General features: G+C 40.6%; 1 protein-coding gene across 2 annotated transcripts in view; it reads left to right on the top strand.

Moving 5' to 3' along the window:
• The first annotated feature begins 205 nt into the window (after positions 1 to 205).
• iqgap2 (IQ motif containing GTPase activating protein 2) overlaps positions 206 to 26,958 on the top strand; it is a 105,490-nt gene continuing 78,737 nt past the window's right edge. For both annotated transcript variants that reach the window (XM_045706983.2, XM_045706982.2), the window contains exons 1-2: positions 206 to 512; positions 12,597 to 12,696. In XM_045706983.2, the coding sequence (XP_045562939.1) occupies positions 467 to 512; positions 12,597 to 12,696 (146 nt within the window). In that variant the 5' untranslated portion in view covers positions 206 to 466. The remainder of the gene's footprint in view (positions 513 to 12,596; positions 12,697 to 26,958) is intronic.

The raw sequence follows: 26,958 nt of genomic DNA, 5'->3' as shown, positions 1-26,958 counted from the left end.
TATCTTAACTTTTACTTAACTTTTACGCAAGTATGACAATTATGTACTTTTCCCACCAATGCTATTTTGTCGCCCTTATTCTAGCAAGAGGGACATCATGTCATGATAAATTGGCCACCAGGTGGTGCTAGAGACGGCTAAATAATTAATGCGGTCGGGCCAGTTCAGAGCGCACCCACTGTGAACACTTGCACTGGACCAGAGGGAAATTGAATGACAAGCACTTTCTGACATGATTCTAACAAGGGTGAACGCGATGGGAGTTCTGCCGAGCGAGTGACAGGAGGCATGCGGTGCATTTCGACGGAAAGGAACTTTAGAAAACTGTTGAGCCGCTGCTATTGATAGTGGCACCACTACAAAATAGCGTTTTGTTTTATATTGAACTTATACCTCGAGGTGCGGTTTATGGTTTGCTGCTAGCTAGCGTTGGTTTGAAGTTGAAGTTCGAAGGAACCGAGGCAGGATGTACTATGAAGAAAAAGCTAATTCACACAAGCCACGTTATGGAAGTAAGTAAAAGTGACCTAATCCACCATTTGCAAATAAATTCGATAGACAACTTTTTTTTTTTTTGTAGCCTACATGTTTGTTAAATGAAACAAGTGGTTTTGTAAAGGCTGTTTTGGCAGGGCGAACCTCAGGCACCGCATGAAGTTCGATGTTGAAAAGCAGAATGTTCGATGAGCGGTTCACCGTATAAAATAGATGAAATATAGTTTTAAAAGAAATAGCATTAAACTTTGACTCTTACGCATTTAGGTGTAAGATTTCAAAAGCTTATCACATTGTGATATCGAACTTGGAGTGTGTATTTTTTTGTATTGAATGAATGCAATTTGGCTATTGTCAGACAATTTGTGTGTCCTGCCCCTCATACCCATGTCCCTCAGACAGACACATTGCCCGTCGCAAACAACTAAACTTTGCCATTAAGGCCTTACAGTTGTGAAATATAGCCTTACACTAATATGACTAGTCCTAGTACACAATTAATGTAGTCGACAGTCCAGGGCCTCAGACAGAAGGCATTTTCGCAGTGGTTAAATATTAACTTTTTTCTGTTACTGTTAAGAAATCCACACCTGCCTTCTGCATGGGTATTACAGCAATTTAACAGTCAATACATCTCCAAAGGTTTCAAACGACAATAACATGTTTACCTGTTTTTCACTTAAGACCTGTGTGTTATTGACAGCATTTCAGCCTATGCTCACTCAGATCTGAGAGCAATGGCAAAGTGCAATGGTGAGAGATATTCAATCAAGCAATAAGGTCAATAGTCTTTTTTTTCTCTGAGACAAACCAGTGAATAGCTTAGCTGCATTGTCAGCTATAGTGGAAATGCCTCAAACTGTTTGTTGGCCTGACATGGTTGTTTTCTGTTTTAACATGAACTCTGACTCCAAGTGTCCAAACAGGAAAGGTTGAAGGTATTGTTTGCAGTGGATGTGTCATTAACACAAAATGAGAAGTTTATTATTGGAAGGGCAGAGGTGGTCCTTACTCCTTAGAGGCCTCTTGGACCCGTTCCGAAATGGACCTGGGGCTTTCCCATCCGACTCCGATATTCATAAATACATTTTTTAAATATTGAGACCCGTTTGGAATGAACACGAAAACAACTACACCTGTTCCGTATAGACCTGGTCAGACCCGATCCGAGTGAGAGAAGCAGCAGCAAAGTCAATTTAAGTTACTTTATTAACCAGAGCTGAAAAAGCACGAGGTATAGAGGTGACGCTCTAGCAGCAAGCTACTGTGAGCGAGTGACACTAGGAGGAGGGAGTCCCACACAGAGGCTCTATGACTGTTGCCTATTGCCGCTTTGATGACTTATGATTGGCCAACAACAAGCTACACATGCCACTCTTGTGAAAAACAAAGAACAGCAGGGTAAATTATGCCATTTTTCTTTCTCTACTGCAGCAGTCGCGTTAGGGTCTGTATGGGTCCTTCCGGACAAGTCGGTTAAGATTACACACACCCGTGACAATCAAATCAGACCCGTGACATTTATTTAGAATTGTGGATCCGGATCCGCTCGAGTCCCGGATTGGGTCTCGTGTATTGGTTACTTTAGGTCCAGGGCCAGCTCTGTATTGATTCCTTTGGGTCAACGAGCCCAAGCAGATTATTATGTTCACATGGTGATGGAAACAAATATACAAAAAGGAAAACTATTAACAGGCATGCCTAAACTAAAGAATCAAAATGAATGGCCTCATGGCCACCAAACAAACCAACAGCCTCACGGTTTGCAAGCTGGCACACTGACTGGCGATCCCCTTAATCATCATATTCTTCGATGAGGTTTAACGGCGGTTGGCATCCAATAAAATGTTGATTTACCTCCACCTACTAGGCTGGAGTGTAACTCCCTTATACTTTGCTTGAAATAAAAAAAATGTATAAATAAAACAAATACACTACCATCTAACCACACACTCGTCTCGTACACCCAAATACCTCTCTGCAGCTGCCACCACAACCTCAATTTTCTGCGACTTACGTTCTATCCCTGCAGAACAGTCGATAACCATTACTATAAACAAAATAAATCTAATCTTACTGAAGCATATATCACTTGTTGGCATATCCCTCTGTACAGGTACAGATCTACTACTCACACCACTCCTCTCAGGATCCCTCGCCATTGACCCATCTTCCTCTACTTTCTTCACTATCTCAGCATACGACAACTTCTGCACTACTCAAACCTTGGAAACCTCAACCTGCCTCTCTCGCACCGGACATTTCTGATCCGCAGCCCCATGGGCTCCCCTACAATTAAAAAAAATAACACGACTTTACCCAATGCTGCACATTCCTTTGTCTCATGCCCTTTTGCAGACTTCTCACACCTAGGAACCTCCCTCCTACACACTACTGCCACATGCCCATAAGCTTGACACGTGTAACAATGTAAATTATTCGGCACAAAAGCTCATACAGGATAACTTATTTATTACATCACTTTATCGTGCAGACTCAACATCAAAACTCTAAAGAACAGAAAACTACTTCTGTTTCACCACTCACGCCACCCTGTATGCATCCTACCAAACTAGCATCAAACACCAGGAGTCTTCCCCTTCAGTTGGTCAACTTTCACATTTACCGCTACCCCAGTAATCACTCCTTTCGAATGGCACCCTTTTTTTGAGAGCAAAACAATTCACATCTCTTTTCCCCATTTGTTTTTAACATGGAGCACCTTCTCCCTCTGACCAGCAGAAACACAATCAATTATCACTAGACCACTTCTGGTTACCTTCACCGATTCCACAGCATCCAACTCTGTTTTCACCCACCCTGAAACCACAAATGGGTCAGCCACTTTTTCCAAAAATGTCTATCTGATTAGTGATGCACACCTCTGGTCTTGGAAGGCAACACCGTAAGCTGTTTTTTGAGTCAAGGCCTTTTAATCAGAGACTGATTTAAGACCTTGGTAAGCAGGTGTATGGGGTCTCTAGCCAATCAATAAACCGTAATTGATCAATTAAGGAGCGGAGAGAAACTAACACTAGCATGACTGAGGCCCTCTATGACTGGACTTACACACCCCAGAGCAAGGTGGTACGGTCTCTCTTGGCTACACCTGGAGCACTTCCTCTGTATTTGTAAATCTATGGCATGGGCCCATAGCACCTCGTGTATCTTGATTTGTCACTCCCTCAGGATTAGAGGTCGACCGATTAATCGGAATGGCAGATTTAATTAGGACCAATTTCAAGTTTTCATAACAATCGGTATTTTTGGCCACCGATTTGCCGATTTAGATTTTATTTATTTTTGTAACTTTTTAATTTTATTTAAAAAAAAATTATTATATATATATATATATTTTTTTTACTATGTAAGTCAGATTAAGAACACATTCTTATTTTCAATGACGGCCTAGGAACGGGGGTTAACTGCCATGTTCAGGGGGGATTCGTTTTTGCAACCTTCTGGTTATTAGTCCAACGCTCTAACCACCTGCCTTACATTGCACTCCACAAGGAGCCTGCATGGCAGGCTGACTACCTGTTATGCAAGGGCAGCAAGAAGCCAAGGTAAGTTGCTAGCTAGCATTAAACTTATCTTATAAAAAACTATCAATCTTAACATAATCACTAGTTAACTACACATGGTTGAGGATATTACTAGTTTATCTAACGTGTCCTGCGTTGCATATAATTGATGCGGTGCCTGTTCATTTCTCATCGAATCACAGCCTACTTCGACAAACGGGTGATGATTAAACAAGTGCATTTGCGAAAAAAGCACTGTCGTTGCACCAATGTACCTAACCATAAACATCAATGCCTTTCTTTAAAATCAATACACAAGTATATATTTTTAAACCTGCATATTTAGTTAATATTGCCTGCTAACATGAAATTGTCACTGCTCTTGCGTTCATTGCCTGGCTCGTTGCGAACTAATTTGCCAGAATTCTACGTAATTATGACATACCATTGAAGGTTGTGCAATGTAACAGGAATATTTAGACTTATGGATGCCACCCGTTAGATAAAATACGGAACGGTTCCATATTTCACTGACAGAAAAAAAAGTTTTGTTTTTGAGATGAGTTTCCAGATTCGACCATATTAATGACCTAAGGCTCGTATTTCTGTGTGTTTATTATATTATAATTAAGTCTATGATTTGATAGAGCAGTCTGACTGAGCGGTGGTAGGCACCAGCAGGCTCGTAAGCATTCATTCAAACAGCACTTTCGTGCGTTTTGCCAGCAGCTCTTCGCAATGCATTGCGCTGTTTATGACTTCAAGCCTGTCAACTCCCAAGATTAGGCTGGTGTAACCGATGTGAAATGGCTAGCTAGTTAGCGGGTGCGCGCTAATAGCGTTTCAAACGTCACTCGCTCTGAGACTTGGAGTAGTTGTTCCCCTTGCTCTGCATGGGTAACGCTGCTTCGAGGGTGGCTGTTGTCGATGTGTTCCTGGTTCGAGCCCAGGTAGGAGCGAGGAGAGGGACGGAAGCTATACTGTTACACTGGCAATACTAAAGTGCTTATAAGAACATCCAATAGTCAAAGGTATATGAAATACAAATCGTATAGAGAGAAATAGTCCTATAATAATTACAACCTAAAACTTATTAACTGGGAATATTGAAGACTCATGTTAAAAAGAACCACCAGCTTTCATATGTTCTCATGTTCTGAGCAAGGCACTTAAACGTTAGCTTTCTTACATGGCACATATTGCACTTTTACTTTCTTCTCCAACACTTTGTTTTTGCATTATTTAAACCAAATTGAACATGTTTCGTTATTTATTTGAGGCTAAATTGATTTTATTGATGTATTATATTAAGTAAAAATAAGTGTTAATTCAGTATTGTTGTAATTGTCATTATTACAAAAAAAATATATCTATATCGGCTTTTTTTGGTCCTCCAATAATCGGTATCGGCGTTGAAAAATCATAATCGTTCGACCTCTACTCAGGATAGAAAAACATTACCGTAATTTCCTGACTATTAAGTGCACCTGAATATAAGCCGCACCCACTGAATTTAAAAATAAATATTATTTTGAACATAAATAAGCCGCACATGTCTATAAGCCGCAGGTGCCTACCGGTACATTGAAACAAATTAACTTTACACAGGCTTTAACAAAACACGGCTTGTAACAAAAAAGAAAAAATTAGCAGTAAACAGTAGCCTACCAAGAAAGTCATTGCTCCAGACCAAGCTCCCGTGCAGCAGCTCTATTTCCTTTTCCAACAGCCAGATCAATCGCCTTCAACTTGAAAGCTGCATCATATGCATTTCTCCGTGTCTTTGCCATGATGAGGGTGACAAAATGACTACCATAATCAGCATGATGGGAAGTTTGAGCGCGCTCGATTTAATCTAAACAGTAAACAAAAAAGTTGTTTGACCTTAACCCGTTCGGCAATTTCATTGGTCTAATGAAAGCTTCATGCCGCCAAAAAACTGAGCACGTCACAGAATGTGTTTTTAAATTTTTTGTACACTGCTCAAAAAAATAAAGGGAACACTTAAACAACACATCCTAGATCTGAATGAAAGAAATAATCTTATTAAATACTTTTTTCTTTACATAGTTGAATGTGCTGACAACAAAATCACACAAATAATCAATGGAAATCCAATTTATCAACCCATGGAGGTCTGGATTTGGAGTCACTCAAAATTAAAGTGGAAAACCACACTACAGGCTGATCCAACTTTGATGACATGTCCTTAAAACAAGTCAAAATGGGGCTCAGTAGTGTGTGTGGCCTCCACGTGCCTGTATGACCTCCCTACAACGCCTGGGCATGCTCCTGATGAGGTGGCGGATGGTCTCCTGGGGGATCTCCTCCCAGACCTGGACTAAAGCATCCGCCAACTCCTGGACAGTCTGTGGTGCAACGTGGCGTTGGTGGATGGAGCGAGACATGATGTCCCAGATGTGCTCAATTGGATTCAGGTCTGGGGAACGGGCGGGCCAGTTCATAGCATCAATGCCTTCCTCTTGCAGGAACTGCTGACACTCTCCAGCCACATGAGGTCTAGCATTGTCTTGCATTAGGAGGAACCCAGGGCCAACCGCACCAGCATATGGTCTCACAAGGGGTCTGAGGATCTCATCTCGGTACCTAATGGCAGTCAGGCTACCTCTGGCGAGCACATGGAGGGCTGTGCGGCCCCCCAAAGAAATGCCACCCCACACCATGACTGACCCACCGCCAAACCGGTCATGCTGGAGGATGTTGCAGGCAGCAGAACGTTCTCCACGGCGTCTCCAGACTCTGTCACGTCTGTCACATGCTTAGTGTGAACCTGCTTTCATCTGTGAAGAGCACAGGGCGCCAGTGGCGCATTTGCCAATCTTGGTGTTCTCTAGCAAATGCCAAACGTCCTGCACGGTGTTGGGCTGTAAGCACAACCCCCACCTGTGGACGTCGGGCCCTCATACCACCCTCATGGAGTCTGTTTCTGACCGTTTGAGCAGACACATGCACATTTGTGGCCTGCTGGAGGTCATTTTGCAGGGCTCTGGCTGTGCTCCTCCTGCTCCTCCTTGCACAAAGGCGGAGGTAGCGGTCCTGCTGCTGGGTTGTTGCCCTCCTACGGCCTCCTCCACGTCTCCTGATGTACTGGCCTGTCTCCTGGTAGCGCCTCCATGCTCTGGACACTACGCTGACAGACACAGCAAACCTTCTTGCCACAGCTCGCATTGATGTGCCATCCTGGATGAGCTGCACTACCTGAGCCACTTGTGTGGGTTGTAGACTCCGTCTCATGCTACCACTAGAGTGAAAGCACCGCCAGCATTCAAAAGTGACCAAAACATCAGCCAGGAAGCATAGGAACTGAGAAGTAGTCTGTGGTCTCCACCTGCAGAACCACTCCTTTATTGGGGGTGTCTTGCTTATTGCCTATAATTTCCACCTGTTGTCTATTCCATTTGCACAACAGCATGTGAAATGTATTGTCAATCAGTGTTGCTTCCTAAGTGGACAGTTTGATTTCACAGAAGTGTGATTGACTTGGAGTTACATTGTGTTGTTTAAGTGTTCCCTTTATTTTTTTGAGCAGTATATATTTTTTTTGGAAGCGGGAAAAATCCATATATTAGCCGCGTCATTGTTTAAGCCGCGAGGTTCAAAGCGTGGGGAAAAAAGTAGCGGCTTATAGTCCGGAAATTACGGTACCTTAACAAAGGAATGAGTCATCAAGTCTATGAGTCACCATGTCCAGTGGTGTTTAGGGCTGGGAATTGCCAGGGACCTCACAATATGATATCACGATACTTCGGTGCCGATACGATATGTATGGCGATTCTCACGACTCAAGATTATATATGTATTACTATTAGATACTGTGATTTTATTGCAATTCGATGTTCTTCACATTGCTCACCATATGTCTGCTGTAGAGGGACAAGAGGGAGCCATGAGAAAATGAATAAAAGTGCTGAAAACGAATTGTCTTCTTATTCAAAAAGAAGATGGAGAACAAGCTATGAAGGAAAAATACTGTTTTGGTGCAGGTACAGCCAATTAGCACAAAAATAATATAGCGTTATTGTCAAAGCAATATGATATATCGTCAGAAATAATATCCACATATGTAACTTATATATTAATAAAAATGTCCTTCCCTCAGTTACTGGTGTTCTGACGGATGAAGGAAGCGACAGATTAAATATGGCCCGGCACAGTCAACAGGCAAGCTGGCTTTCCATGTAGTGTGTGTAACGGATCTCCTGGGGATCCAATACCTCTGGGGTGAGAGTTTACCAACACTCTGGTCCCCTCCAATAACACAGCTGGCCCAGTGGCCTTCAGACTGATGGATCCTTTGGTCACAGATCTTACCCTGGGCCTTCTGTAAACATTGCCTTGTGCCTTGAAATTCCGTTACTGAAAACCCACATCTAAGATATTTTCTAATTTCTCTCCTTCATGAGGATAATGAAAGTTCACAGAAGTAACGAGTAAAGATTGACCTATCAAATAGTTCGTTTTTATTACTGATATACATTTTTTTAAATTAATTAAGTGATTTAAATGACATTCATATCCACAATTATGTATTTCTTTGCAATACAGATCAGGGACCATGATGAAATTATATTACCACAATTCTGTTACCGGATGTAAACCCACTTCATTTGCTGTAGTTCAGTAACCAAAATAGATTTTTTCAAAGTCAATGTGTCATGTCATAGTTGACACCCCATTCATTCTGCAGACATAGTTGAATCTTAATTCGGAGGCGACATTTTAGTTTTTGGAAAACGTGGACATAAAATACTAATGGAGATTGTACTGAAATTCGAAAATCTGAGTCTCAGCTAGGGCTGTTGCGGTAACCGTATTACCGCCACACCAAGTCATGACTGCAGTAAAATTCCATGTGACCGTTGAGTCACGGTAATCTCCTCTTACGCACTCTGGATGTGCTTTGGTAGTACCCAACTTGCTAATGACCATCAGGTTCTAATGGCCTGGTACTCAGGCCGATTTGTTTTTTCCCCCTCATCAATCTACACACAATACCTGATAATGACACAGCAAAAACAGTAAAAAGAAATATCACGTTTTCTTAAGTATTCAGACCCTTTGCTCAGTACTTTGTTAAAGCACCTTTGGCAGTGATTACAGCCTCGAGTCTTCTTGGGTATGACGCTACAAGCTTGGCACACCTGTATTTGGAGAGTTTCTCCCATTCTTCTCTGCAGATCCTTTAAAGCTCCTCTGCACAGCTATTTTCAGGTCTCTCTAGAGATGTTCAATTGAGTTTATGTCCGGGTTCATTGTCCTGTACTGTCCTGTGTCACAACCCTCTCTTGTGTCTGTCCATCCGCCCCACCCCATATATTTTGTTTTTTGGCATCATCATTTCAGGGTGAACAGATCCTTTATTAATTCACCCCTAAATTAGAAGTGCAATGGCTTGTCCAATTAAGTCATGTTTCAAGCAGACCTTTGCGTCACAATTTGCCCCTATGATGAGTTGAGTGTTGCAGTTTTTGGGTGAGCTCGTCTTTATCACCTGCCCCAGTGCGAGTAGGTTACAAGAGCTACAGGGCTAGATGTCACTGGTATGGCCCAATAAAGGGGAACCAATTAGGCCTGATTTCTGCTGGGATTTGTTAACAAGAGTTCTAGGCCTGATTTGCAATGCTCACCAAGGTGTGTGTGTGTGTGTGTGTGGGTGTCAGCAGTATACTCCGTTATTCTGAATGAATGGGCTTTGCAGAGATGTAGCCTAGCCTACTCAGTCAGCTGAGTTGTCTTGTCTCTGAGCCTGCCAGGGCCCACTACTCCACTTTGGGTCTTGAGGGTACTTTCAGTCAGTCACCCCAGTAACTTTGTGGTCTAATCAGTCTGTAGATTTAACCAGTTAAGCCCTTTAATAATGGTCCATCAACTACATAGTCACCCACTACACGCATACTACAGACTGAGTTGCAGCATAGACATGCACTCATCAGATGTAGAATACTCTCTCTATGTACTGTACAGCCTCAGTAACTGCCACTTGGGCCAACCAGTCCAATCCTCCCTGTTATGAGACCCAATCTCAGGGGCTGGACGGTATTTTATTAGGATCCCCATTAGCTGTTGTGAAAGTAGAAGCTACTCTTCCTGGGGTCCACAACTTCCCTGGTAGTTGCTGTGGGTATTAGGTAGTTGTTGTTGGAATTGTTATATTACATGTTAGATATTGCTGCACTTTCAGAACTAGAAGCTCAAGCATTTCGCTACACTCGCAATAACATATGTGAACAATACGATTTGATTTGACACAGAACATTTAATAGACAAGAACAGCTCAAGAACATAACTACTTACATATCGGTACATATCTGGGCGTTGTGCTATGAGGTGTTGCTTTATCAGGTTTTCCTTTTTATTTTTTTATTTTTATTAAACCAGGTTTGCTGTTCATTTGGAAGGGAGATGGGAGTTCCATGCAATCATGGCTCTATATAATACTGTACGTTTTCTGGAATTTATTCTGCCTAACCAAAATGTTGGTTCTTTTTTTCTTTTTTTTAAACAACTAACATGCTGACCAGACCAGACACGCCGCGCGCGTCGCAAAATAAATTTAGAAATCCATGTTATTCAATTATTGCACCCACACTGCTCGCACGCGCCAACGAGCATCTGCGTTGCCAAGGGCTAAAATAGAAGTCATTCCTATTTCTGACGCAGATCGCGCTGCAAGTCCTGCCTCTCCCATCTCCTCATTGGTTTATAGAAGCAGGTACCCACGTGCCATCTTCTCATTGGTTATAGCCATGTTGGTGATTGAAAGACAAAATGTTTTGCCGGTTGTCGTGGTAATACTATGAAAGTGTAGATGCCAATCACCATATAAGTTCAAAGATGAAAAAGCCTGGAAGGAGGAGAGATGACTAGAAACGATTCGGTTGACTGTTTTATGTGTGGATTAATTGTCGGAGTAGAGGACCTTGTGCATTTCAGGTAAAATAACAACTCAATGTTTATATCCCAGGACAAATTAGCTAGCAACAGTAAGCTAGCTAAATAGGACAAATTAGCTAGCATGTGCAAGCTAGCTAGCTAAATTGCCATACATGTTTAATGCTTTTCAACCTGTCCCAAAATTAATATCATTGGTTCAGAGTTTGTTTTGATATTTTAACCTGCGTGCCATGATCGCGTTTTGGTGTAGGGGAACAAAATTAATTTATGCACGATAGTGCACACGCGCAGCCGGTTTGGGTTCCGTGTAATTGACCAACTTCGGTTAAATTATTTGAATTGCATTTCATTCTGTTTTTTTCTGTGAGCTCAATGCTGCAGTTTCTCGGGAGATAAATCTGATCATGCCCGAACTGTGCGAAGTAGTAGGGAGTTGTAGTTTCCAACAGGCCAATGTTGCAGAAAATGTGTAAAGTACACTTTGTGTAGTTCTTCAAAGTTTACTTTGAAGAACTACTAAAATTGTGATTTTTGTCAGACAGCACAGACAGCAGCTCTATAGAGATGAGTTGACTTGGAGTGAAAATTATAGTCAAATAAGACAAATGTAATACACAAGTGAAATATTTGATTAAAGTAGTGTGAATAACTGATGGTTTATATGTGAAAATCATTGGACTTTCATTAATTGTTTTATTCTGTGTTATAGCATTCAACCCGCATAATGTATTTTTTTATTATTGAAATCGAAAATCGTGATTATTTTTTAATAATCGAACCCGAAACCGAACCGACCTCAAAAAGCACTAATCACTCAGCACTAGGATTTGAGGACTTTGAAAAGACCCCTGATGACATGCCTAGTGGGATAAGTGTGTGTGTCAGAGCTGTGTGTAAGTTGACTGCAAACAATTGGGAATTTTCAACACATTAATGTTTCTTAGAGAAAGAAGTAATGCTTTTAGTCAAGAGAGATATTAGCCCTCTGATTTCAGTGAAGAGCAAGACGTGTCGCTCTGTTCTGGGCCAGCTGCAGTTTTTCTAGGTCCTATTTGCAGCACCTGAACATATGACTGGGCAATAATCAAGATAAAATAAAACTAGAGCCAATGTTCCAATCAGTGTGTTCCAATCAGCCAGAAATAAAGGGATTTGATTGGATTAAGCAGAGTTTAGGAGCATCAGGGGGAGGGGATCTCATTAGTGGGCAGGTAAATGTCAACTCAGCTGAATAACTTGCTCCTCTGACTTCCTCCGACTGCCTGTTTTAAGTGGCTCTCAGGCTGCCTACTAACTCCTCTGTTCACATGCAGCTCTCAGAGAAACCCAGTAGACCATGTGATTTAATGTAAGCTCTGTCTGAATACTGAGGTCGTAGTAGTAGTAGGAGGAGAGAGTCAAGTAATGCAGACCTCTCTTTGGAATATTACTGTGTGTTATAAAGTGAGGTAATACTGTCCCCAGTATCATACTGCTAGGCAGGTTTTTGATTATACATTTTTTTTAAAGAAAGGATTATATGTTGTCAGATTTGTTTATGTCAAACCCAACAATTTATCAGGTAAAACACCAGATAATCCTCTCCCTCTCCCCACTGGCCCGTGTGCATCATGCTGTAACTGTAAATTGTTAGTTCATGTTTTGTTTTGTTTCTGTCTGCAGCCATTCAGGACGATGAGAGGATCTCGGCGGAGGAGATGGACGAGAGGAGACGACAGAACATCGCCTACGAGTACCTCTGTCACCTGGAGGAGGCCAAACAGTAAGAGAGGGGGAGTAGGGGGAGGAGAGTCATGGGGCTTGACATGAGAAGGGGCAGTAGATTGTGATATATTGAGTAGAGGTCGACCGATTAATCGGAATGGCCGATTTTAATTAGGGCCGATTTCAAGTTTTCGTAACAATCGGTAATTTTTATTTATTTTTTAAAATGTTTTTTAATATTTTTTTTTAAATATTTTTTATTATTATTTTAATATATTTTTAAAAAACGTTTATTTTTTTTACACCTTTTTATTTAACTAGGCAAGTCAGATTAAGAACACATTCTTATTTTCAATGACGGCCTAGGAACGGGGGTTAACTTGTTCAGGGGGGATTCGGGGATTCGTTTTTGCAACCTTCTGGTTACTAGTCCAACGCTCTAACCACCTGCCTTACATTGCACTCCACAAGGAGCCTGCATGGCAGGCTGACTACCTGTTACGCGAGGGCAGCAAGAAGCCAAGGTAAGTTGCTAGCTAGCATTAAACTTATCTTATAAAAAACTATCAATCTTAACATAATCACTAGTTAACTACACATGGTTGATGATATTACTAGTGTATCTAACGTGTCCTGCGTTGCATATAATCGACGCGGTGCCTGTTAATTTCTCATCGAATCACAGCCTACTTCGACCAACGGGTGATGATTTAACCTCTGGGGTATGTGGGACGTGACCGTCCCACCCGCGGTACACACTATCAACAGCCAGTGAAATAGCAGGGCGGCAAATTCAAAACAACAACAATCTTATAATTCAAATTTCTCAAACACACAAGTATTAAACACCATTTTAAAGATAAGATGCTCCTTAATCCAACCATAGTGTCCGATTTCAAAAAGGCTTTACGGCGAAAGCATAACATTAGATTATGTTAGGACAGCGCCTAAACATGAAAAACCACACAGCCATTTTCCAAACAAGGAGAGGCGTCACAAAAACCAGAAATACAGCTAAAATGAATCACTAACCTTTGATCTTCATCAGATGACACTCCCAGGACTCAATGTTACAAAATACATGTATGTTTTGTTCGATAAAGTTCATATTTATATCCAAAAATCCCATTTTACATTGGCACGTAATGTTCAGAAAATGTATTCCCACCAAAACTTCCGGTGAATGAGCACATCAATTTACAAAAATACTCATCATAAACGTTGATTAAGTTTACAACAGTTATTGAAAAAATTATAGATACACTTCTCCTTAATGCAACCGCTGTGTCAGATTTTAAAATGGCTTTACGGCGAAAGCACACTTTTCAATATTCTGAGTATAGAGCTCAGCCATCAAAGCAAGCTATACAGTTACCCGCCAAGTTCTGGAGTCAACTAAACTCAGAATTAGTATTATAAATCTTCCCTTACCTTTGCTGATCTTCATCGGAATGCACTCCCAGGACTCCCACTTCCACAAGAAATGTTATTTTTGTTCGAAATACTCCATATTTATGTCCAAATACCTCCGTTTTGTTCGCGCGTTCAGATCACTAATCCAAAGGCATAACGTGTGAGCGCAAAACCAGAGACAAAAAGTCAAATGGTTCCATTACCGTTCGTAGAAACATGTCAAACGATGTTTACAATCAATCCTTAGGGTCTTTTTAACAAAACTTCGATAATATTCCAACCCGGACAATAGCGTATTCATTACAGAGGAAAAAGAAGGAGCGGCGCGCTAGCGTGCCTGCGCAGTAAACAACTCACTGGTCCCAGGCAGTCCACTGATTGACTGAGCTCTTACTCTCTGCCCAGTAACAGTAGACGCATGAAACAAGTTTCTAAAGACTGTTGACAGCCAATGGAAGCCTTAGGAAGTGCAAAATGACCCCACAGACACTGTAGTTTGAATAGGGATTAGATAGAAAAACTACAAGTCACTTCCTGGTTGAATTTTTTCTCATGTTTTTGCCTGCCATATGAGATCTGTTATACTCAGACATCATTCAAACAGTTTTAGAAACTTCAGAGTGTTTTCTATCCAAATCTACTAATAATATGCATATCCTACCTTCTGGGCCCGAGAAGCAGGCAGTTTAATTTGGGCACGTATTCATCTGAATTTCTGAATACTGCCCCCTGTCACCAAGAAGTTAACAAGCGCATTTGCGAAAAAAGCACTGTCGTTGCACCAATGTACCTAACCATAAACATCAATGCCTTTCTTTTAAAATCAATACACAAGTATATATTTTTAAACCTGCATATTTATACGTAATTATGACATACCATTGAAGGTTGTGCAATGTAACAGGAATATTTAGACTTAGGGATGCCACCCGTTAGATAAAATACGGACCGGTTCCGTATTTCCCTGAAAGAAAAAAAGTTTTGTTTCGAGATGATAGTTTTTGCCTGCCATATGAGATCTGTTATACTCAGACATCATTCAAACAGTTTTAGAAACTTCAGAGTGTTTTCTATCCAAATCTACTAATAATATGCATATCCTACCTTCTGGGCCCGAGAAGCAGGCAGTTTAATTTGGGCACGTATTCATCTGAATTTCTGAATACTGCCCCCTGTCACCAAGAAGTTAACAAGCGCATTTGCGAAAAAAGCACTGTCGTTGCACCAATGTACCTAACCATAAACATCAATGCCTTTCTTTTAAAATCAATACACAAGTATATATTTTTAAACCTGCATATTTATACGTAATTATGACATACCATTGAAGGTTGTGCAATGTAACAGGAATATTTAGACTTAGGGATGCCACCCGTTAGATAAAATACGGACCGGTTCCGTATTTCCCTGAAAGAAAAAAAGTTTTGTTTCGAGATGATAGTTTCCGGATTCGACCATATTAATGACCTAAGGCTCGTATTTCTGTGTGTTTATTATATTATAATTAAGTCTATGATTTGATAGAGCAGTCTGACTGAGCGGTGGTAGGCACCAGCAGGCTCGTAAGCATTTATTCAAACAGCACTTTTGTGCGTTTTGCCAGCAGCTCTTCGCAATGCATTGCGCTGTTTATGACTTCAAGCCTGTCAACTCCCAAGATTAGGCTGGTGTAACCGATGTGAAATGGCTAGCTAGTTAGCGGATGCGCCCTAATAGTGCTTTCTTCTCCAACACTTTGTTTTTGCATTATTTAAACCAAATTCAACATGTTTCATTATTTGAGGCTAAATTGATTTTATTGATGTATTATATTAAGTTAAAATAAGTGTTCATTCAGTATTGTTGTAATTGTCATTATTACAAAATAAAATTAATCGGTATCTGCTTTTTTTGGGTCCTCCAATAATCGGTATTGGCGTTGAAAAATCATAATCGGTCGACCTCTAATATTGAGTGGCTTTTTGGTGTGCATGTCTGCCCTCATCAGATGACAGCAGACTGTAATGCGGCGCATTGGAGTGTGTGATAAGCAGTTGAGTATATGACTCAAAAGACAGACTAGCGCTCCTGCTGATAACTACTGATTCTGCTGGGGATTCAGGTAAACTGACATCTAAGAGCGCTTGGTTCCCATTGGACTGAAGGAAGAATGACTTTAATGCTTGAGATGCATAAGAGGACAGCTATTGTAATCTCATTCACACATTAGAGCCCACAATGTCAACATGGGGCAACCACTGTAGTGTGTGTAGGATAATATAGTCAAGATGTTGACAAGGTTATAAATAATGATTTTTAATTGAAATAATAATTGTGTCCTTCAAATTTGCTTTTGTCAAATAATCCTCTATTTGCTGCAATTACAGCCTTGCAGACCTTTGACATTCTAGTTGTCAATTTGTTGAGGTAATCTGAAGAGATTTCACCCCATGCTTCCATGATGGGCACTTCCCGAAAGGGTTGAGATCCGGTGACTGTGCTTGTCATTCCATCATACCAGCTGACTGCTTCTTCCCTAAATAGTTCTTGCATAATTTGGAGCTGTGCTTTGGGTCATTGTCCTGTTGTAGGAGGAAATTGGCTCCAGTTAAGCGCCGTCCACAGAGTATGGCATGGTGTTGCAAAGTGGAGTATTAGCCTTCCTTCTTCAAGATCACTTTTACCCTGTACAAATCTCCCACTTTACCACCACCAAAGCACCCCCAGACCGTCACATTGCCTCCACCGTGCTTGACAGATGGCGTCAAGCACCCCTCCAGCATCTTTTCATTTATTCTGTGTCTCACGAATGTTCTTCTTTGTGACCGGAACACCTCAAACTTAGATTTGTCTGTCCATAACACATTTTTCCAAATCTTCCTCTGTCCAGTGTCTGTGTTCTTTTGCCCAGCTTAATCTTTTCTATTTATTGGCCAGTCTGGGATGTGGCTTTTTCTTTGCAACTCTGCCTAGAAGGCCGGCATCCCGGAGTCGCCTCTTTACTGTTGACATTGAGACTGGTGTTTTGCGTATACTATTTAATGAAGCTGCCAGTTGAGGACTTGTGAGGCGTCTGTTTCTCAAACTTGACACTCTAATGTACTTGTCCTCTTGCTCAGTTGTGCACCGGGGCCTCCCACTCTTCTATTCTGGTTAGAGCCAGTTTGCGCTGTTCTGTGAAGGGAGTAGTACACAGTGTTTTATGAGATCTTCAGTTTCTTGGCAATTTCTCGCATGGAATAGCCTTCATTTCTCAGAACAAGAATAGACTGACGAGTTTCTGGACATTTTGAGCCTGTAATCGAACCCACAAATGCTGATGCTCCAGACACTCAACTAGTCTAAAGAAGGCCAATTTTATTGCTGCTTTAATCAGAACAACCGTTTTCAGCTGTGCTAACATAATTGCAAAAGAGTTTAATGATCAATTAGCCTTTTAAAATGATAAACTTGGATTAGCTAACACAATGTGCCATTGGAACACAGGAGTGATGGTTGCTGATAATGGGCCTCTGTACGCCTATGTAGATATTCCATAAAAAATCTGCCGTTTCCAGCTACAATAGTTATTTACAACAATAACAGTCTACACTGTAGTTCTAATCAATTTGATGTTATTTTAATGGACAAAAAATGTGCTATTCTTTCAAAAACAAGGACATTTCTAAGTGACCCCAAACTTTTGAACGGTAGTGTATATTTAAAAAAAAGATTGGTGTGAAGGAGTCTTAATACAGTTGGTTGATGACATACAGTAATAAAATATTGGTTGATGGGAAGAAAAAAAAAAGATTGGTTGTGAAAAAACAACGTTGACTTTTCCTGAGAGCTTTGAGCGTACCCGATACTGAACCACTTCCTGTCCTCTGTATGAAGGCACCTAACAGGAAGCGTCCCCTCATGTTCGGGCGTGCTTTTTTTAGGACTTCCCCACCACACCTCTGCAAGCAACCCAGAATAATCATACCAAAATCAAAGCTGCTATATCTGTACCATGGTTATATCACCAACCAGTGGGTGGTTTGAACACTTCTAGCCTATATGTGTTGAGGTCAGAGTTTGCTTTGTACTGGTATGGCTCTACATTGGCCCCCTGGTGAGATTTTGGATTGAGGTTTGACTGCAGAATGTGGACTTTGATTTGGTAGAGAACAGAGAATTGGTGCATATGTAGTATCTTAATTTGAACACTCTGTTGCTGGAGAACTTTCCTGCAATGCAGGAAATGTAAAACTTGTTGTGTATTTAAGGTTTAAAAAGGCTTCTGAAGTTTAATTTCAACTTTTTTCCTTATGAAGGTATCAGCCCCTACAAAAATGTCCATTCATAACCCATATAATAATTCACATTTCCTTTTGCTGCAGGATTCTTTTTCTGCTGTAGCAAACTTTCTCAAATTAAGATCCTACATCTGTAGTGGTATCATTTGTGACTTTATTGGTGTCATGGATCTGTGTCTCTGTCAAAGTGTTATATGGAGTCTGTTGACAAACTACTCTGTCCTGTTAACCTGGAAGAGACAGCCCTCTCACCACCCACCTAGACAGTAGCAGGCAGGGTTGGGAAGGTTACTTTCTAAATGTAATCAGTTACTGGTTACCTTTTCCAAAATTGTAATCATTAACGTGACTTTTAGATTACTTTCCCCTTAAAGGGCAATTCCGCTGCTTTTCAACCTCATTCATTATCTCCAGCACAATACCAGTGTCTACATATGTGAAAAATACACGTTTCTATGATCTGTGGTTAAAAAAGATGAGCGAGGTCCTAAAGAATGCTTCTATGTGACATCACAGGGTAGGATTAAAAGGAAGAATAACAGTGGTTTTCAAAACCTGCAATGAGTTTCTAGCCAGAGGGAGGGTATTTTCTTGCTCCCCACACTAGAGGTCGACCGATTAATTAGGGCTGATTTCAAGTTTTCATAACAATCGGAAATCGGTATTTTTGGATGCCGATTTATTTATTTATATATATATATATATATATATATATATATATAATTTTTTTTAATTTATTTTTATATATATATATATATTTTTTTTTATTAAATACATTTTTTATATGAAATGTACACCTTTATTTAACTAGGCAAGTCAGTTAAGAACACATTCTTATTTTCAATGACGGCCTAGGAACAGTGGGTTAACTGCCTTGTCCAGGGGCAGAACAACAGATTTTTACCTTGTCAGCTCGGGGATTCAATCTTGCACCCTTACGGATAACTAGTCCTACGCTCTAACCACCTGCTTTGCATTGCACTCCACAAGGAGCCAGCATGTTACACGAATGCAGGAAGAAGCCAAGGTAAGTTGCTAGCTAGCATTAAACTTATCTTATAAAAATAATCAATGATAATCACTAGTTAACTACACATGGTTGATGATATTACTAGTTTTATCTAGCCTGTCCTGCGTTGCATATAATCGCTTAGATACACGTTGCTCCAACGTGTACCTAACCATAAACATCAATGCCTTTCTTAAAAGCAATACACAAGTATATATCTTTAAACCTGCATATTTAGTTAATATTGCCTGCTGACATGAATTTCTTTTAACTGGGGAAAATGTGTCACTTCTCTTGCAACAGAGTCAGGGTATATGCAGCAGTTTGGGCCGCCTGGCTCGTTGCGAACTGTGAAGACTATTTCTTCCTAACAAAGACAGCTGACTTCGCCAAACGGGGGGATGATTTAACAAAAGCGCATTTGCGAAAAAAGCACAATTGTTGCACGACTGTACCTAACCATAAACATCAATGCCTTTCTTAAAATCAATACACAGAAGTATATATTTTGAAACCTGCATATTTAGCTAAAAGAAATCCAGGTTAGCAGGCAATATTAACCAGGTGAAATTGTCACTTCTCTTGCGTTCATTGCACGCAGAACTAATTTGCGAACTAATTTGCCAGAATTGTACGTAATTATGACATAACATTGAAGGTTGTGCAATGTAACAGGAATATTTAGACTTAGGGATGCCATCCATTAGATAAAATACGGAACGGGTCCGTATTTCACTGAAAGGAAAAACATTTTGTTTTCGAGATGATAGGTTCCGGATTCGACCATATTAATGACCTAAGGCTCGTATTTATTATATTATAATTAAGTCTATGATTTGATAGAGCAGTCTGACTGAGCGGTGGTAGGCAGCAGCAGGCTCGTAAGCATTCATTCAAACAGCACTTTCGTGCGTTTTGCCAGCAGCTCTTCGCTGTGCTTCAAGCATTGTGCTGTTTATGACTTCAAGCCTATCAACTCCCAAGATTAGGCTGGTGTAACCGATGTCAAATGGCTAGCTAGTTAGCGGGTGCACCCTAATAGCGTTTCAAACGTCACTCGCTCTGAGACTTGGGAGTGGTTGTTCCCCTTGCTCTGCATGGGTAACACTGCTTAGAGGGTGGCTGTTGTCGATGTGTTCCTGGTTCGAGCCCAGGTAGGAGCGAGGAGAGGGACGGAAGCTATACTGTTACACTGGCAATACTAAAGTGCTTATAAGAACATCCAATAGTCAAAAGTATATGAAATACAAATCATATAGAGAGAAATGGTCCTATAATTCCTATAATAACTACAATCTAAAACTTCTTACCTGGGAATATTGAAGACTCATGTTAAAAGGAACCACCAGCTTTCATATGCTTTCTTACATGGCACATATTGCACTTTTACTTTCTTCAACACTTTGTTTTTGCATTATTTAAATCAAATTGAACATGTTTCATTATTTATTTGAGGCTAAATTGATTTTATTGATGTATTATATTAAGTTAAAATAAGTGTTCATTCAGTGTTGTAATTGTCATTATTACAAATGCATTTAGAAAATCGTCCGATTAATCGGCATCGGCTTTTTTCGGTCCTCCAATAATCGGTATCGGCGTTGGAAAAAAATCATAATCGGTCGACCTCTACTCCCCACATCACCGAGAATCTCATTGTTTGAAAATCCCTATTTTCACTTTTGATGATGTCATCGGCTAGAACTTTTTAACGAATGCAAAACGTAGAAAAATGCCCCAATTTCACCTATGTTGACACTGGTATTGTGCTGGAGATAATGAAAATGAGGTTGAAAAGTGGTGTAACTTGCCTTTTTAAAAAGGTAATATTAATTTGTTAATTCAATTGAACGGTAATAATCGGTAATACCGGCACTGAACACAAGGTGAGCTATTTTCAAATCTCACTGAGCCTTTGTAACCCGAAGGTTAGCTATGCTAACAAGTACATGTAAACTCCCATCGAGAATGCTAACTAAATGCCAACGAGCGTATTGCAAACATTTTATACCGTCTCTGACCTAAACTACAGTGCCTTCGGAAAGTATTGAAACCACTTGACTTTTTCCACTTTTTGTTAAGTTAGACTTATTCTAAAATGGATTAAATAAAAATCCTCAGCAATCTACACACACTACCCTATAATGACAAATTCTACACACACTACCCTATAATGACAAAGCGAAAACAAGTATTCAGACCCTTTTGCTATGAGAGGTGAAATTGAGGATCTGGCGCTCATCCTTGATGTTTCTGCAACTTGATTGGAGTACACCTGTGGTAAATTCAATTGATTGGACATGACTTGGAATGGCACACACCTGCCTATATAAGGTCCCACAGTTGACAGTGCATGCCAGAGCAAAGACCAAGCCATGAGGTTGACGGAATTGTCCGTAGACTCCGAGACAGGATTGTGTCAAGGCACAGATCTGGGGAGGGTACAACAAATGCCTGCAGCATTGAAGGTCCTCAAGAACACAGTGGCCTCCATTCTTAAATGATTGAGTTTGCCAAAAGGCACCTAAAGACTCTCAGATCATGAGACACAAGATTCTCTGGTCTGATGAAACCAAGATTGAACTCTTTGGCCTGAATGCCAAGTGTCACGTCCGGAGGAAACCTGGCACCATCCCTACGGGAAGCATGGTGGTGGCAGCATTATGCTGTGGGGATGTTTTTCAATGGCAGGGACTGGGAGACTAGTCAGGATTGAGGCAAAGATGAACGGATCATAGTACAGAGATCCTTAATGAAAACTTGCTCCAGAGCTCTCAGGACCTCCAGACTGGGGTGAAGGTTCACCTTCCAACAAGACAACAACCCTAAGCACACAGCCAAGACAACGCATGAGTGGCTTTGGGACAAGTCTCTGAATGTCCCCGAGTGGCCCAGCCCGAGCCCGGACTTGAACCTGATCTAACATCTCTGGAGAGACTTGAAAATAGCTGTGCAGTGACACTCCCCATCCAACCTGACAGAGCTTGAGAGGATCTGCAGAGAAGAATGGGAGAAACTCCCCAAATACAGACGTGCCAAGCTTGTAGCATCATACCCAATAAGACTTGAGGCTGTAATCACTGCCAAAGGTGCTTCAACAAAGTACTGAGTAAAGGGTCTGAATACTTATGTAAATGTAATATTTCAGTAAAAAATAAAAAAGGATTTGCAATAATAAAAAAAAAAATTGCTTTGTCGTTATGGGGTATTGTGTTTTTAGTCAATTTTATAATAAGGCTGTAGCGCAACAAAATGTGGAAGAAGTCAAGTGGTCTGAATATACTTTCCAAAGGCACTGTATTTTCAGGACAGACATCCCAGTTCTTAACATTATACAAGTAACTCCAAAATGCTACTCACAGTTGGCTGGATGCACAAAACAAGTATTAGACAGCAAGGCTCTTGATCCAGGAGGGTATTCTCTGCTGTTACTGGCAAGCGAGGCTTGATTTTGGAAGAAGCTAACCACTTAGCTAGATGGCTAACGAGCTACTAAATTAGCAAACTGAATGCACAACTGCAGAGCATTTAGCACATTTTAGAAGTAAACTTAATAGTTATGTGAGATTTAGTTGTGAATTCCATACTGTTAACTAGATCACTTGGCGTGTGCTGCACAACAGTGAGTGACTCAAGGCTCCGGTCTCCCGTTGTTTGCTTGTAAACAAACACCACGTGGCTGGCTACTAATGGTAAGCTTCATAATGAAAAATTATGTGACGGGTGAAATGAATGCTCTTTTAACATATTTCACAAGTTGATTGCATGTATTTACTTAATATTCCATTTCTAAGAAAACTTTAAAGAAATCGTTTTTACTATTGACTGTATTGAAAACCATCCCTTGGCTATTTCCAAATACTCCAAGCATAAGTCATTCCAATTAATTTAATACCCCTTGATCTTCAAGAATATGACTTGGAAATATAGATTAGCTAAATTGTTTTACCTGGGCATAAACTAAGGATTTATTAGCCTATAGTCAACTCTGTTTATGATTGTGTTATAGATGAATGATTGGGCTCATTGCTTCGAGTTGAAAAAGAGATGCTGTTCCCATGAAATGGCATGCTTCGCGCACTACCCGAAAGTCCTGAAAAATGAATGCTCTGATCTTCATGTTTCAGTTAGCAATATTCTTTGGATTTCTGATGTGAACTGCTCTCTTGAGGTCATACCACAGCATCTCAGTCAGGCTGAGGTCAGGACTCCAGAAAGTGTATTTTCTTCTGTTGAAGCCATTCTGTTGTTGATTTACTTCTGTGTTTTGGGTCGTTGTCTTGTTGCATCACCCAAGTTTTGTTGAGCTTCAATTGGCAAACAGATAGCCTTACATTCTCCTGTAAAATGTCTTGATAAACTTGGGAATTAATTTTTCCGTCGACAATAGCAAGCTGTCCAGGCCCTGAGGCAGCAAAGCAGCCCCAAACCGTGATGCTCCCTCCACTATACTTTGCAGTTGGGATTAGGTTTTGATGTTGTGCTGTGCATTTTTTTTCTCTCCGCAGATAGTGTTGTGTGTTCCTTCCAAACAGCTCAACTGTAGTTTCATCTGTCCACAGAATATTTTGCCAGTAGTGCTGTGGAATATCAAGGTGCACTTTTGCAAACTTCAGACGTGCAGAAATGTTTCTTTTGGACAGCAGTGGCCTCTTCCGTGGTGTCCTCCCATGAACACCATTCTTGTTTAGTGTTTTACGTATCGTAGACTCGTCAATAGAGATGTTAGCATGTTCCAGAGATTTCTGTAAGTCTTATTCTTCTTAACCTCATTGAGCATTCTGCGCTGTGCTCTTGCAGTCATCCTTGCAGGATGGCCACTCCTAGGGAGAGTAGCAACAGTGCTGAACTTTCAAATTTTTTATAGACAATTTGTCTTACTGATGAACATCAAGGCTTTTAGAGCTATTTTTGTAACCCTTTCCAGCTTAATGCAAGTCAACAATTCTTAATCTTAGGTCTTCTGAGATCTCTTTTGTTCGAGGCATGGTTCACATCAGGCAATGCTTCTTGTGAATAGCAAACTCAAATTTTGTCATTTTTTTTTTTTTATAGGGCAAGGCAGCTCTAACCAACATCTCCAATCTTGTCTCATTGATTAGACTCCAAGTTAACTGACTCCTGACTCCAATTAGCTTTTAGAGAAGTCATTAGCCTAGTGGTTCATACTTTTTCCAACCAACACTGTGAATGTTTAAATTATGTATTCAATATAGACAAGAAAAATACAATTTGTATGTTATTAGTTTAAGCTTAGATGAAGATCAGATCAAATTTGATGACCAATTTATGCAGGAATCCAGGTAATTCCAAAGGTTTCACTTTTTCTTGCCACTAATTATAAGTCTATTGACGCACCCGTGCTTCAATCTAAGTAACATAATAAAAAAATCCTCCCCTTTCCTGTTCTATGGAAAGGGGAGACTCTCGTGAACACGATGGTGTTCTTCAATTTCTTCTGTAACCCCCAAGTGTCACGGGACTTGTCTGAAGGTATCCCATACAAACAAATGGAGGTAGTTTTGTGCCAACAAAAATAAGGGGTTAAATATGTGTCCCAGAAATGTCCTGCACTTTCTTATCGTCTAGCTATAGGACAGACACTTCAAAACTTTTTTTTTTTTTGTTGCCATTTATGAATGTTACTCAATGCGTTTCTATGGGTTGTAGTAGTAAAGGCCAAATTCATTATTATAATTTTTTTTAAGACACACATACATACATGCATAAGGGGGTCCTAAAAAACAACCATATGTTAGCTTTGTACCTATTGGGCTAAAATACACATGCAGTGCATTTGGTAAGATTTCAGACCCCTTCCACATTTTGTTACAGCATTTTTATAGAATTAAGTACATTTTCCTCATCAATCTACACACAATACCCCATAAGGACAAAGCGAAAACAGGTTTTTAGACATTTTATCAAAAAACAAATACCTTATTTACATAAGTATTCAGACCCTTTGCTGTGATACTTGAAATTGAGCTCCGGTACATCCTGTTTCCATTGATCATCCTTGATCTGTTTCTACAACCTGATTGTAGTCCACCTGTTGTAAATTCAATTGATTGGACATGATTGGGAAAGGCACACACCTGTTTATATAAGGTCAGAGCTAAAAACCAAGCCAGGAGGTCAAAGGAATTGTCCGTAGAGCTCCGAGACAGGATTGTGTCGAGGCACAGATCAGGGGAAGGGTACCAAAACATTTCTGCAGCATTGAAGGTCCCCAAGAACACTGTGGCCTCCATCGTTCTTAAATGGAAAAAGTTTGGAACCACCAAGACTCTACCTGAGCTGTCCATCTGGCAAACTTAGCAATTGGGGAAGAAGGGCTTTGGCCAGGGAGGTGACCAAGAACCCGATGGTCACTCTGACAGAGCTCCAGAGTTTCTCTGTGGAGATGGGAGAACCTTCCAGAAGGACAACCATCTCTACAGCACGCCACCAAAATGGCCTTTATGGTAGAGTGGCCAGATGGAAGCCACTCCTCAGTAAAAGGCAAATGACAGCCCGCTTGGACTTTGCCAAAAGGCACCTAAAGGACTTTCAGACCATGATACACAAGTTTCTTTCGTTTAATGAAACCAAGGTTGAACTCTTTGGCCTGAATTCCAAGCGTCACTTATGGAGGAAACCTATCACTGTTCCTACTGTAAAGTGTGGTGACGTCATTATGCTGTGGGGATGTTTTTTCAGCGGCAGGGACTGGGAGACTAGTCGGGAAAGATGAACAGAGCTTGAGAGGCTCTACAGAGAGGAATGGGAGAAACTCCAAATGCAGGTGTTCCCAAGCTTGTAGCGTCATACCCAAAAGACTCGAGGCTGTAATCGTTGCCAAAGGTGCTTCAACAAAGTACTGAGTAAAGGGTCTGAATACTTATAAAATGTGATATTTCAGTTTTTTTCTAAATTTGCAAGAATGTGTAACTTGTTTTTGCTTTGTCATTATGGGGTGTTGTGTGTAGATTGAGAAAAACAATAACAATTTAATCAGTTTTAGAATAAGGCCTTAACAAAATGTGGAAAAAGTCAAGGGGTCTGAATACTTTCCGAATGCATCGTACATTTGTGAACAGCCATCCACAACGACCACAATTTTTAAGGCACAAATAGCTAAATGAGAGAGCAGCAGTATGATTCACATCAATGCACTATGTAGATATAAAAAATGTATGATATCTGTGTAGCCTACTACGGCTGACACAACTGCTGTCATCCTTACCGCCAAGCGTTTATTCGCGTTTGATATTTTTTGGATGCTGACAGCAGTCGCACCATTGGAAGACACAGCTTGGACTGTAGACTACAAAAGCCTATTCCTGCTCTTCCCACAATCCATCAAACACATTTGGTGTGTTAGTGGTCTCTGACTTGTGGTCAGACTCGATTTAGGCGGAACCAGCTTTTAATAAAGGTTAAATTAAAAAAATTCCGTGCAGCTTTTTTCGGTACTGATTTGAAATATTGAGAGAACCAAGGTGTCAATTGTTTTTTTTGCTGATCTGATTGCATTACTTTTGTTGGTACCGGATTGCAGTTAGGTTTTTTTGTGGTAATCCGTTACTCCCCAACCTGGTAGCAAGACATACCTCTTTCCCACACACACACCTTACTTCCTGTGGCGTTTCTCTTG

The sequence above is a fragment of the Salmo salar genome, chromosome 24, assembly GCF_965601325.2.
Source record: "Salmo salar chromosome 24, fSalSal1, whole genome shotgun sequence".
Classification (NCBI taxonomy): domain Eukaryota; kingdom Metazoa; phylum Chordata; class Actinopteri; order Salmoniformes; family Salmonidae; genus Salmo; species Salmo salar.
Note: the sequence above shows the minus strand (reverse complement) of the source record. Positions and strands in the feature narration are given on the sequence as shown.